This window comes from Abramis brama (assembly GCF_963993115.1).
Source record: "Abramis brama genome assembly, chromosome: 3".
Classification (NCBI taxonomy): domain Eukaryota; kingdom Metazoa; phylum Chordata; class Actinopteri; order Cypriniformes; family Leuciscidae; genus Abramis; species Abramis brama.
Genome location: NC_139965.1, coordinates 5,368,176 through 5,382,380, shown reverse-complemented (window position 1 = coordinate 5,382,380; position 14,205 = coordinate 5,368,176). Strand labels below are relative to the sequence as shown.

The 14,205-nt window shown below is 38.0% G+C and overlaps 1 protein-coding gene across 1 annotated transcript; it reads left to right on the top strand.

Moving 5' to 3' along the window:
• Positions 1-1,412: 1,412 nt before the first annotated feature.
• On the top strand, positions 1,413-11,066 carry LOC311079207 (C-type mannose receptor 2-like; the record flags this gene model as incomplete). Its single annotated transcript, XM_084108422.1, has 4 exons — positions 1,413-1,449; positions 1,542-1,898; positions 9,674-10,015; positions 10,180-11,066. 4 exons carry the CDS (start codon positions 1,413-1,415, stop codon positions 10,527-10,529), a joined length of 1,086 nt encoding a protein of 361 aa, XP_083964548.1. The 3' UTR covers positions 10,530-11,066.
• Between the last annotated feature and the right edge of the window lie 3,139 nt (positions 11,067-14,205).

Below are 14,205 nucleotides of genomic sequence, written 5' to 3'. Positions count from 1 at the left end.
CGAAAACAAGGATACATATCGGAAGGGCATTAAATGTAGTCACGTAATGCTGATGTTGTTAACATTAACAATTTGAGAACAAAGTATAATTTGCACGGTTTGACGTGATATGATAAGCGATCGTTAGATTTAATCAGCGTGATTTACTGCAATGCTTTTTTCCCCTTAGTTGGTCAGAACAAAAGTGGATGTTACTTGTTTAGACGACATTTTCCAGTGAAAACATTTTCCAAAAAGTAGAATCTGTGATTCTGAATGACAGTCTCCACACCACCAGCGCAGTGACTGACAGCCGCACGTTCTCCTCAAAACACTGGATTCATCCGCTCTGTGCCGTGCCGAGGCACAACACGCGTAAAGTTGATAATTCCGTGAATAACTGCAATTGCAGATTTTGAACAGAGATGGCGACAAAGAGGAAAAACTGCGGACTGCAGCTTTAATTAAAATCACCATCATTACTTGTAAATTGTGTTACATAAGCACTGCTGTACAGACACTATAGAGGTTTATTTAAAAATGCAAAGCTTTGAGAATCAAAATAAAGCTCTGTAAACACTTGCATTTTTACAACACTGTAAGTGTGTCCCATCGGATTATCAGAAGTTCTACACACACTTGCGGTCTTCATGCCCACTTGAACACTCGGGCCAAATACAAGAAAAAAATGTCATGCAAGTGTAGCAGGTGTGAACATTTATTTTTGTGAATCCACTTGCCATGACCATTTTTGGGCTTTCCTCATTCTTTCCGTCCGCCAGTGACACACTTTGCTTCTTCTCAGTCTGCATGCGCATTCACAGCGGTGGGTCATAGATAACACACCGCTACACACTTAGACAAATGGTGAAGTGCAAAGATGGCAAGAATGGAACGACCATTTATGTCAAGATGAACAGGGATGAAACACGAGTTATGCAGTCCAGCAATATCATTAAAGCTGCTGTTTAGTTGTGAATGTTCAAATGTAAATTGTAAATGTTCATTTCATTTTTTGATTAAGGTTCATATTAATATAGACTAACACTGACAAAGACAATATGCAAATATAGAGAAACAGAGGAAGACAAACACAAATAAGGAGGACAAATACACATATAGAGGAAGTAAAATATGAAAATTTGTTTTAGAGAAATACACAAATGACGTGATGAGCTGAATGAGGGATGAGAGCAGATATAATAATAGCGTAGTGTAAATCTGCAGACAGAAACATCAGACTCAGGACAGAAACACACTACCTCTAAAGTAAGAACATGTTCATTCTTCAAACACAATTACACTTTCAGATGTTAATATTGTCTGGATGATTATGTACAGTGAATTCATGCTGCTGTTCAGATACTAAATGAAATATTTTACTTCAAAATGAATCCAGTTTTCAAGTTTTTCAATGTGTTTCTTCCTCAGAAATGGACCAAACTCTATATTTGATTCTTCTTCTCATTGGTGAGTGTGTTTGTTGTATTATTTATGGTTTATAGTTTCATCAGGTTTGATCCTGTTATGAAAAGCATTAAATCAAACGCTCTCTTTCACAGCTCTCTGCTCCGTATCTGAATGTGTTCAGCGTCAGTATCACTTTATAAACGTGAGGAAGACCTGGACTGAAGCTCAGAGATTCTGCAGAGAGAATTACACAGATCTGGCCACCGTTGACAACATGAACGACATGAACGAGCTGAACAAGAGTGTGAATGGTGGACGTGTCTGGATTGGGCTGAAGAGGAAGGATGTTGATAAATGGCAGTGGTCTTCAGGTGAACCTGCGCTCTATCTGAACTGGGGACCTGGACAACCTGATGGCAGAGATGAGTGTGCTATGATGAGAAATGGAGAATGGCATGATTGGCCATGTAGTAAAAGCCTGACTTTCATCTGCAATTCATCTAACAACAGTAAGTGCAGCTCCATACAATCACAATAAACATTTATTTATAAAAGGTACACCATAAACTGTACTGTAAAATCTAATTAGTTAGACTTTCTTCGGGGTCTTTTTAACCCGCAAATGACTTTTGCTCAAATTAAAAAAAAAATATTCTTGTACATTTTTGTCCAAATGGTATGAAACTTTCTACAGCTCTCAACACTTTCTAGATCTACAAAAAAAAAAAAAAAAAATAAAAAAAATAATTGAAATGATATCTGTTATTATGTTAGCGTGAAAAAAATAGTGACACTAGTTGTCTTCGGGGTCCCTGGAGACCCTGCAATGTAAATATACAAAATTCATCATCAAAATCAGAAACAACGCAGAACACATAGACAGAAATAAAGTGGCACACTTCCAACAATGCAAAAAACATCCACAATGTGAAATTATCATGCTCGCACACACACACACACACACACACACACACACACACACACACACACACACACACACACACACACACACACACACACACACACACACAGAGGAATACATTTGTGAGACTTTAAAAACTTCTCTCTAATAATTTGTCACATAAAATAGTCCAAAATGCGGAACCACCACAAAAATAAATTTGGTGACTCTGACACATCGACAATGTGAACACTCTCACACACACACACACACACACACACACACACACACACACACACACACACACACACACACACACACACACACACACACACACACACACACAGAGAGAGAGAGAGATGTAGAGAGAAAGAGACAAAAGTTACTCCTTTATTTCCTCATTTGTTATGTTCATAAGTTCATTGCATTTTGATGTTCATGTCATGTATTTGTACTCAATATATAATCTAACTGTACATATCTGTTCTGTTACAGTTAGTAACTGAAGTGTAGATTACATTTGTACAATTATATGAAAAAAAAGAAGATTGAAATAAATGATAAACTCTAAAAATTCAACTTATCTTTTTCAGGTTTGATTCTAATCATAATGTAACATTATTGAAAAAAATAAAAATAATATTCAGTACAAAAAATGCTAAACTTTGACAAAAAAGTCATTTTTATTGTTAGAATTGTGATTTCACAATATTTAGATATGAATCCAACTGGAAAAACTTGTGCAAAGATATCTTTCAGTTAGTCAAATAGCATATAGTGGAGCTCTATAGCCATCTAGTGGCTAAAATGATAATTTTTTACTTTTAAAACCACATTTTACAAAATATTGGCAAAAAATTTACACTAATCCATGTAAAATTATCCATGTTATCCCCATGAAAGTTAGAAATATGGGTCTTTTATAAAGTGAATTTTACATAAAATGCTGTTTTTTGTAAAAAGCCTATTTAAATAAATATTTATTTATTTATAGAAATTTTAAATTTATCATAAATCCTCCAAAAACTGCACAAATGTTGAGTAAAAATATTAATAAACAAGTAAGTAAAATTACATTTATAAAAAAAAAAGAAAAAAACTATTATTCTGTTACAAAATTAAATGTTATTGTCTGAAGATAACTAGTGTCGGCCCAAATGAAGATAATCAGAGAGTTAAAAGCATGCAAACCAATTGCCTTAAAAAAAAAAAAAAAAAAAAAGTAAAGTGAAATATAGGAATAGTATGCTGTACTGGCAAAAGCTTAGTTAGAATAGTTCAGTTACACGAGTTCCAGTAACTAAAAAAAAAAAACTGAGAGTACTTGATAATTTACTGAGCTACTGGACAACCTGAAGGCAGAGATGAGTGTGCTATGATGAGAAATGGACAATTTCATGATTTGTCATGTAGTGATACTCGTCATTTCATCTGCAACAGTGAGTGCAGCTATTTACAATTACAACCATTCATTTATAGATGCACCATATATATATAACGGCTCCAGAATATCTTCTACTAACACATGTAACGAGTTAGCTCAAAGGGGAAATATTAATAATAACTCATAACTTGTTATGATTAATTATTAATATTTGGGTCAATTAATTGGATTAACTTGATGTAGCTAAGTTAATATTACAATCATTTAATCAGTTCGTCCAACAAACTCTTAATTCTTAACTCTGAACTCTTGATTATTCAGTTATTCTAAGAAAAGCGTATCTTTCATGGTCACCGAAAAATCATTATTTCTTAGCATGTACAGCGCTTAAAGTATGGCGTTATTTTCCTGTCAAATGTCGAGAGCGCATTATTGTAGCGCGAAAGTACATTAATATAATGCGCGAGCGCGAATCTCTCTGCTCGCGCGCGGAATATAAATGCGCGAGCGCGAATCTCTCTGCTCGCGCGCAGAATATAATGCGTGAGCGCAAATCTCTCTGCTCGCGCACGGAATATAATGTGCTGAGTGCGAATCTCTCTGCTCGCGCGCGAGAACTGGGCACGTGCTCTCAGATACACGTTGCTCTTGTAAGAATTTTCCCTGGGCTCGCTCAGAGAATATGCCTGCACTTAAAACGTGTCTTTGCTTAAAGTAAGCGTGTATGTGCTTAGACTTTGTCCCGTGCGTTCGCGCATGCCTAAGTACTCTTCTCTTCAATTTCTTTTTTTTTTTTTTTTTTTATAAATGCCAAGGTATCAAAAATATAACTTACATAGCAAAAATGTACAAATTACATACAACGGAATAAAGAAAGCAAAGCAGCATATATATATATACATACATACATACATATAGCCTGTATATGCTCATAAAAAATAAAGAAACAGAACAGAAAGCTGTAATGAAATAAATAAAAAAGTTTGAAACAAGTTTATTGTCTTAAGAGCTTTAAGATTCTTAGATAACGAAATGCTTTGGATGTATTGTTGGACGTCTCTTCTAAAAACAATGAATAAGGGATTCTGCTGAGTGAATTTACTACGGTGAATGTGAAATTTTGCAAGGAACAATAATAGATTAATAATAAAATACTCATTAAATTAAATTAAATTTTTGTATATTAAAGAAACCAAACAGTACATCCTTAAAAAGCAAAGAGAAATCTGGAAGCAGAAAATTCAACCCAAAATAACTGTGTGTGAGGACAATCCCAGATCTATTATTGTTCCTTGCAAAATTTCAAGAGAGATTCGCACTCGGCACATTATATTCCGTGCGCGAGCAGAGAGATTCGCGCTCGCGCATTTATATTCCGCGCGCGAGCAGAGAGATTCGCGCTCGCGCATTATATTAATGTACTTTCGCGCTACAATAATGCGCTCTCGACATTTGACTGGAAAATAACGCCATATTAAAGCATGTAACAAGATCAAGATCTAAACTAGACTTTGCTGCAAGCAGAGAATCAGAACCAAATACATATTGTGCACAAGTTTTATTAACTAAATCAGGGGTTCCCAAACTTTTCCATGCCAAGGCCCCCCAAATACCACTAGGTTCTAGCCAAGGCCCCCCGTATTGAACCCATCGACAATACTACGGCACAGCACATGTAGAAATAAATAAATAAAACATCTAGGTGAACATCAGATTATGTGATGGTGTTTGATACCAGCCAATCAGAAAGATGAGATGCACCGATTACAATTTTCAAGGCAGATTCCGATTTTTCATTGAGTTGGACCTGCCGATACAGATTTAAGCCGATTCTGATTTCATTTTTTCTAACCACTTTACAGCACACACAAATATTTATTTTATATATATATATATATATATATATATATAATAAAACACCACTTTTACCCAAACTGGTTAATAAAAACAAGTTTAAATGGACATTCTCTATAAATATTTTTGTCTTCATTTTCTTTTCTGACATAGCCTACTCCTTGTTAAAACACACTATACATGCAAATTATGTGCATTTTTTTGAGTGAAATCATATTTATTTTGTCCATCAAAAGTGTGCTTTCACTTTAACTGAGCGTGAGCAGCGCTACAAAAATAGACTCGGCATCGAAACCCTCCGCTTCACTGCTGCTCATGCGACGCTCCTGCTTAACGCTCACGCGCTGCTCCAGCTCGCGGTGTGAATGCACTCACTGAACATGCACGCCTAAAAACATTCGCGCTGCTCACGCGCCGCTCGCGATCTGAAACGGCCGTAATTCACAAGGTTTCCTACATGTGCGTTCTGTGTGCATGTGTGATGTTGATGTTGCGCGATGTTATTCATGCGGCGCCCGAGTGCATTTGAATCGGCATATGTCAGACTGAAAATCATGTGAAAATCGGCCAATTCTTGTCATTAGCCGATCAATCAGATATCAGATAGGCTATGCAACAAATTATTATAATGTTTTTTCATAACAATACTCATATTAGCAAATATTTATTTTTTAACGTTTTTTAACTTTTTTTTTTCAACTTGCTGCGGCCCCCCTGGCGGCCCCCACTTTGAAAACCCCTGAACTAAATCACAAACATACCTAAACTAAACAAACTTACATACATTCATACATACATACATGCATAGGTAAAATGGTGAGTGTTATGGAACCGGAAGCAGGAAATGGAACTATGGAAAAGATCTATTTAACTATGAAAAGAACCATCAGCATCATTTTCAGAGCACCTCATTAAATTGATACTTGCATAGTCTGTGCAGTGGACACAATTCTTGAAGTGGTTGAACATTGAAGTTGTTGAAGTTGCATGGTTAGTTCAACTCTGTTCTCATGGCTGGAGTGCAGATCGTGGCCTGCCGGCTCTGGGCCGGAGAGGACAAGCTGCATTGAATGAAGACATTGAACTCCTGAGGTTGTCCTTGATGCTGTTGTGGTTGAGAGAGTCCTCTCTCTCCTGGATGAGCACATGGCTGTGGTGAGTCGAGGCCTGCAGCCCGGGGGCCTGCTGAGGCCACGCTGGACAGCACGCCACCCTGAACGTACCGAGAAGCCAAGAGTTGATCGTTGCCCATTCAGTGATGGTAAGGTTGCAGTTTTCTTCTGAGTTGGATTGAAGAAAATACAGTCTGACTCCTTTGGGAGAGTGAAAGGATAGCAGGCGGTGGTCACAGCCTGGGGTGGGGGGTCCCCACAGACATCAACCCGAAGAAGCAGCAGTAGAGGCCAGAAAAGAAGAGAGAGAGAGGGTCACTGTGGATTTGTCTCTAATAAAGCCTGAGAAAGGCCCCACCTCTCCGGGTTTGCTTGACCAATGAGAAGGGTGGATTTTCCAAACGGGAAGATTCCTCTGTGGTTGATTTATGAATCTTTGTTTTAAACGTACTTAAACAAAGTTTATTCATCAGCAACCATTTGCAATGGCAGCTGGATTGGTTACTGATGAAGAAACTAAGAAAGATTCTTGTAATACTAATATGTTGCGCAGCTATCGGCATGTACACAATCATTTCAATCTTCAAAGTACCAATTTATAGAGACCAAACATGGTATAGGTGAGGTTACATTGACCGTTGGTTCTATCATAAAATACACAGTATCAAAAAAATAATAATAATCGTGGGTGAAAAGGTACAAATATTTTATCAGATGTGCTTTTCGTTTAGACGGCGACGGCGTTTTTGGGGCTTAAAAACGCAAACAAGTGAAACCACCCTCCAGAGTGGAAATCTTAAAAACGCTCCACCGTCGCGTTCCCGTCTAAAGGGTAAAAACCAGGGGGGCAATCATTCGGAAAAAAATTGAAGCTTCCCCGGGAGCCGCCATTGATTAGCGGACCATCACCTGCTGTTAGCATTTCATTGACTCCCATTCATTTTGGTGTCACTTTGACAGCGAATAACTTTACATCTGAGGCGTTTAAAGACTCCATTTGTCCATTATTTATTTCTAAAGAAACACGAAAATGCATAAAAGGCTCCATTACCTTGTATCTTACGTTATGGCCCTGTAGAAGCAGTTTTTGTAAAAATAGGCTAACGATTGCGCCATAACCACGCGACTCTCTGTCGCACAGTAGAGAGATTACCGTATGAACAGGAGGAGAAGCTTGCGGGCAATCGGGGGGACGTGGAGGCAAAATGACAAAATAATTAATCAGAAAACTTAGCAAAAGTTGCTCCTGCTCCAAGCTCATGGACAGCTCCTACTCACGCTCTCCGTCTCTGCGAGTTTCGGAAGGGAATGATTCAGATTTCTCTTGGCACAGCTACTAGAAGACAGACGGGTTGCTCACGTCACATCTACGTGGTCAAGCTCAGTTTGAGTCTGCGCAGTCGCTCAGCCATCAGGAAGAAGAGCTTCTAATTGACTTCACTTTTCTCCATTGAATCCAATGGGGTCGCTGTGTCCATTTATTTTACTGTCTGTGGTAAAAACGCAAAAGTCTGCTAGACAGTGAAGGTTGTATGCAGGCGCGCGGACTTGGTGTTGTTGTGTGGCAGTACTTCACATTGCACGCAGATTTCCCGCCCATAACGCTCGTCTAGAATAAAAAGTGATAACGCAACGCCACTTTTGCGTTTTCTCTTCAGATCGTTTCCGTGTAAACATAGCCTTAAAGTCTGTTTCTGTCTTCCCCATTGTCTCTGGCTCGACCACGTGATAAAACCAACTTGGTAACTAAGACCTTCTTGCCCTTGTTGGGGGGATGGGACCACAGTTCCCAGAGTGAGTTTTAAATATTATTTGTTAAACTGTAACAAATACTTGTGTCTGATTTGTCTCAGTCGTTACACACACACAGTATTAACTTATAAACTAAAGGTGGGGTAGGTACGATTGAGTCTTCCTGGCAGAACTTGCACTAGGCTTCATTTCTTTTCATGTTTTGCTTTTGGATTCATTATAAAATAGCTTTAATAACAAATTATTAATGCTAGTAAATAATGCATGAAATACTTAATAACTAAAAAAAAAATGTAATCCGATTTTCAAACATTGCTAAAGGACACATGTGGGAAAAAAAAAATGGATAAAAAAATTATCTTAAAAGCTTCTAAAATTACCCAGACAACACAGACTTGTTTTCTTCTTCTGGTCTATGTTGCTGTGGGTCTATTAGTCTGCATTTACACTACAGCACTAAATGCACAGGTTTATTTTGACAAATGTTTTGTCCCGTCCGTCGCTACGGTTATCACTGTCAATCACAGCAATTTCAGGAGTGACTGAGGAACAATGTAACGGATTCACTCATGTAATTATATATTTTTTTCTCTGCAATTTGGTGTGCAGTTTTCATACTCTATGCTTTGCCTATCCTGATATATAAAGTCCATTCCATTTCTGTCCTTGCTCCTGATGTGTGTGTGTGTGTGTGCGTGCGTGTGCTTGCGTGTGTGTTTTAAGTTTCCTCGGAAATACTTCCATATTAATTGCAATTTTTTCCTTACAAATTATATTATCAGCATGACAATTTGAGTAAATGTAACTGTAAAATATAATAATGTAATTATTGTATGTAATTCATGTATTGTTAGTGAATATAGAACAGATTGTGGATAAATGTCACACTTTCAATGTTGAGTCAATTTCTGTGTAGAAAATATTTTTCTGAAAAAAAGTCCAGCTCATGTAATGATAGTCCATCAAAACAAAATCAAGCATCAAGATACACTGTAACTATATTAATTTATAAATTACTAGTCTACAGTACATGTATGTTAAATGTTTATATATATATATATATATTTCATATCAAATATGAATTATGTTAAATAATAAGATGTGCAGTGTAACATCTTCCTCTGTTTCCTCTGTTTCTCTCTTCAGGCTCTTAATCAAGTGTTCCGAGAGGAAGTGCTTTAAAATCATAGTAATGTTCAGAAATGTTACTGAAAAACATAAAAATAAAGAAAAGAACAAACAGATTTTTTTTATTTTATTTTTTTCTTAAAGCGAACACAGGACTCGTCTTTGTCAATCAGAAGAAGAACTGGAGAGATGCTCAGAGTTTCTGCAGACAGAATCACATTGATCTGGTCAGTGTGAGGAACCAGAATGAGAGTCAACAGGTTAAGAAGTTCATCAATGATAATCACATATCTAATGATGTCTGGATCGGTCTGTTCAGAGTCAGAGACCCATGGCAGTGGTCAGATCAGAGTAACTCCTCATTCAGAGACTGGAATACTAATGAACCTGATATTATAGGAAAACGTAAAAACTGTACAGTGATCGGACCGAACGCTCTGGGTAAATGGCATGCCGACTCTTGCAACAAACAATTTCCTTTTGTGTGTCATGAAGGTGAGCAGATCCTCACAAACACACACAATCCATCCATCACCTCCAGATCTCTTAAAGTTCACGCTACATGTCTGACATGACAGATTCCTCCACAGTGTTTGTTCTGCATGTTGTTTTTGATCAGTCTCTCTCTAGTTTTTGCTTGTGGTTTGTTTTGTGTCCAGATAAACTGATTCTGATCAAAGAGACTCTGACGTGGCCTGAAGCTCTGAGATACTGCAGACAGAATTATACGGATCTGGTCTCGGTTCATTCAGTCGAGATGCAGCGTCGTGTGATGAATGTGGTTAAACGTGCGTCTACTGAGGCGGTGTGGTTGGGTTTACGTCACTCCTGTATTTTGGGCATCTGGTACTGGGTGAGCGGAGAGACCGTGTGCTTTCATAACTGGGCTCCAGGAGAGGAGAACTGTGTGTCTGGAGTGAGATCTGGAGCAGTTCAGTCTGGAGGAGATCAGCGCTGGATCAGCCGTCCTGAACACGACAAACTCAACTTCATCTGCAGCAGATCTTAGGACTGAAGGATATGTCATTATCATCAGATAATGTGCTTATATCAGTACAAAAAAAATATATTTATGTAATTTAAAAGTATCATATGAGTCTTTTTAATATCAATGTAATGTTCTTTGGGTATTTAAAATACTAATGTGCACTATATGTTTTAAAGACCCCATGACATCAACATGAGTTTTCATCTGTGGCTTTTAGAAACATTTACATTTTAAATTCGCATTTATTCTCTTCAGAAAAAACGGCTCATTATTTTCAACACAGACTGTTCAGTCAAATATACTTGCTGTTAAATAGAAAGTAGAAGATCATGATTCGAGGATGTGGCTCAAAGTATATTGGCTGTTTAAAATAAAAGCAAAGCACAAGCCACGTCAGTTGATTTCATGGGATCTTGTTATTCTGGTGGTGTGGCTTCTTTCTTCTCCTCACTCCTGTGTTTTGCACTAGTCATATATTTACTAATTACTTGTTTAAAATATGATTGTGAGCATCTATATGTGTCTCAATAAAATGAAATATGGTTTATTCTTAAAGCTACAATAAGTATTTTTTTTCGCCACTAGGGGTCGCTAACCTCTAACAATAACAAAGGCGTAGGTTGATGACGCAGTGATAAGAGGAATCATGGAACTTGTCGTCATGCTGATGGATCTAATAATGTTTGTGGATGTGTGAATACATTCATGTTTTTTAACATGACTGTGGTATGACGTAGGGCGCGATTGCTAATGAGAGACCGGCACACGAGTCCCGCGGATATTAAAGAACGAGGATATTTCATTCTACCGAACTACCCACAAGTGCTGAATCACTACTCACACAGGACAGTTTATTTGACAAATTAAACTTGTGAGGTAACGCAGCGCTGTTTCACTTGGTCTAATGTTACACTATCACACTAAACTGCATTTTGCATTTGAGTGTATTGAAAGTTATAATGTTATTCTATGTGTTAGTTTGTTTATTATATGAGACGAAACGACATGCCGATATTGATCCTCGTTTTAGTTCTCCTTTTGTCCCAAAGTTTGCCCCATGGTCAATAATGTTTGAACAAAACAACAACAGCGTGAGCGTGGCGATAAACATTACGCAGTTGTCCACGTCTGTTGCCATGGTTACTATGGCAGTACTAGCAGAAACCAGGAATAACGCGGATATTACGTCATTGACAGGCGACAAGTAGTCTCGCGTAGCCAGACCTTCAGACTGACGGCTGAAGGTCTGGAATTCATAGCAGCTTTCTTTGGCCAAGGCCCGCCCATAAGGCCGTTTGACCGACATGTCAAACAACCAATTACAGTTTGTTTCGTTCAGCGTCACGTTTCGGGGCGTGGAAATGTCCCCACAACAACAGACCGGCGTGCAACAAGTCAGTCAGCATAGAAAATCAAAGAAGGAGAAGAAAACAAGCAGTAAGTCATTGATCTGTTCGCGCACGTATAACCGCATACTTTTGAGAATCCTACGTTTAGCTGATCTTGATAAATGCTCATTGTCACTCATGTAAACACAACAGTTTTTCTTCCGCAACCACACGTCTGCGCTTTGTTTCCCGGCGGACCGAAAATAAACGCGACACTCGTGCCCCCGGAAATCCGATAAAATTCAACCAATCAGATGACGACTTCGACATTCCTGAAGTGTTTCCAGTTAAGTGTACCATATGCATCAGACGTTTAGCCAACGTTCCGTGGGCGTGACGTCTGAGGCTGAGACTAGGCGACAAGTGACAAGAAACGGGCACTGTTTAAAATTGTGAATTTCTCTGAATTTACTAATTCTTGGAAACATTTAGGATAATGTAAGTACACAATTGAAATAAATAAATAACACTGTGCAAGTGGTTTTTGGATATTTTGATACAAAATTCTTACATATTGTACCTTTATCCTAAATAAAGGCAAGTAAATTTAATGTAATGTAAGTACACAATTAGTACACAACTAAGAGTTGAGTATAAAGTATCTTGTGTACCATGTGAATAGCGCCGGGGTGTGGCGGCCTCAGCTCATTAGAGATAATGAAGGGACAACGAAAAGACTGTACATCTCCATGGTTTCAAACGGATTACATAAACTGAGAATATTTATTTTTTTTAGGAATTTAAATTCATTTAAAATAAGACAAGCTTTATAAAGACATGTCTCTCGTGAAAGTGTGGCAAGCATTCACTGAGTTACAGTTCATTTTCGGATGCGTTTCAGAATGGACTTCACTGACAGAAAGACGGCAGAACTCGCTTTTTTTTTTTTGCGAAAAGCACAACGGTGTACACACAAAGTAGACACTTAACACAGTCAAATGATGTATAACACTTATATCATTACTATGAACAGTCAAATCCTATACTGAATGCCGCTAAAAATAGGTCAGATATATGCGGTGCTTGCCTTGCATTATGATCATTGTATATTAAACTTGAGCATTCACTTAAAGGGACATTCCACCTCTGGAAAGATGAATGTGTATTTAAATTGGGTCATTTATGTAGAAGAAATGTAAAATTATTTTTGAATTTGGAGCTTTCTAGACTGAGAAAAGCCAGAAAATGTATTTTTGGCTCATGTGGATCAAAGACAACAACTCCCAGAATGCACTTGCTTCGCTGCTCACTTGCGAACTCGCTTCTAGTGTATGAAAAGTATCTGTACACATGATGGACATGTACTGACAAGCATATTATTTAAGCGTATTCTCTTTGTTATGATGTTGATAGCAACTGTTCAAGTGTCAAGTAAGTTTCATTCATAATGTTTCGTCTTAAATCTGATATACAATTTCATACAGTTTTGTCCCACCAGTAGTATAAGAAGCTGAAGAATAACAAATTGTAAGAATCTATTTCAAATATGCTTCCACACATAACATCACGGTAAAGAATATTGTATTTAGCTTTTAAGGTTAAGATAATGATTCTGCTCAGCAAAGTTGCAATTCCTGTTTCCTCCTCATTGTCTTTAATGGCCCTTGGAGTCCCAGTTTCACTCAGACTGATGGGATTAGCACACAAATGATTCGTCTATGCAATTTGAATGATAGTGTTATGCTGATTGTCTCCACCTTCAAAAGTCCCTCCTCCTAAAATGCCTATAAGATACAATGCATACTGTATTAGATTTAGACTTTGGTGACTGCAGCTTCCGACAGCTCGTGTTCTCAATAAAGAATCCTGCTCCTGAACCAAGTCTCCTGGTCTTCGATTCTGAGTTTCCAACAAAGCCTAAGCAAGCTTAATTTGTATTTGCTAGTTTGACATGACAGAAGAAAACGGAAAAGTTTTGTGTAGGTTGTCAATGTTTTTATCATTCATCAGCTTGAAACAGAATCGTTCTAAAAGTGATTCCAACGATTGTTCTTCTGTGCTGTTATGGCGCTTTTCCATTACCAGTACCAGCTCGACTCGACTCGACTCGACTCGCCTCGCCTCGGCTCGCTTTTCGCTCCGTTTTCCATTGCAGATAGTACCTCCACAATAGTACCTGGTCGTCATAGCGACGCCGCAGGAAACTGCCGTGACTTAATCTTTTACGCGAGACGCGCGAGACACACCCACTACCCACACACACAGGACAATGGAGGAAATCGAGTGTATGCTGTTTTTGGATGTTTTTATTTTTGTTTTTGCTGTTTTTTTATTCAGGATACTTCGTCTGGCGCGTGCAATGATGACGC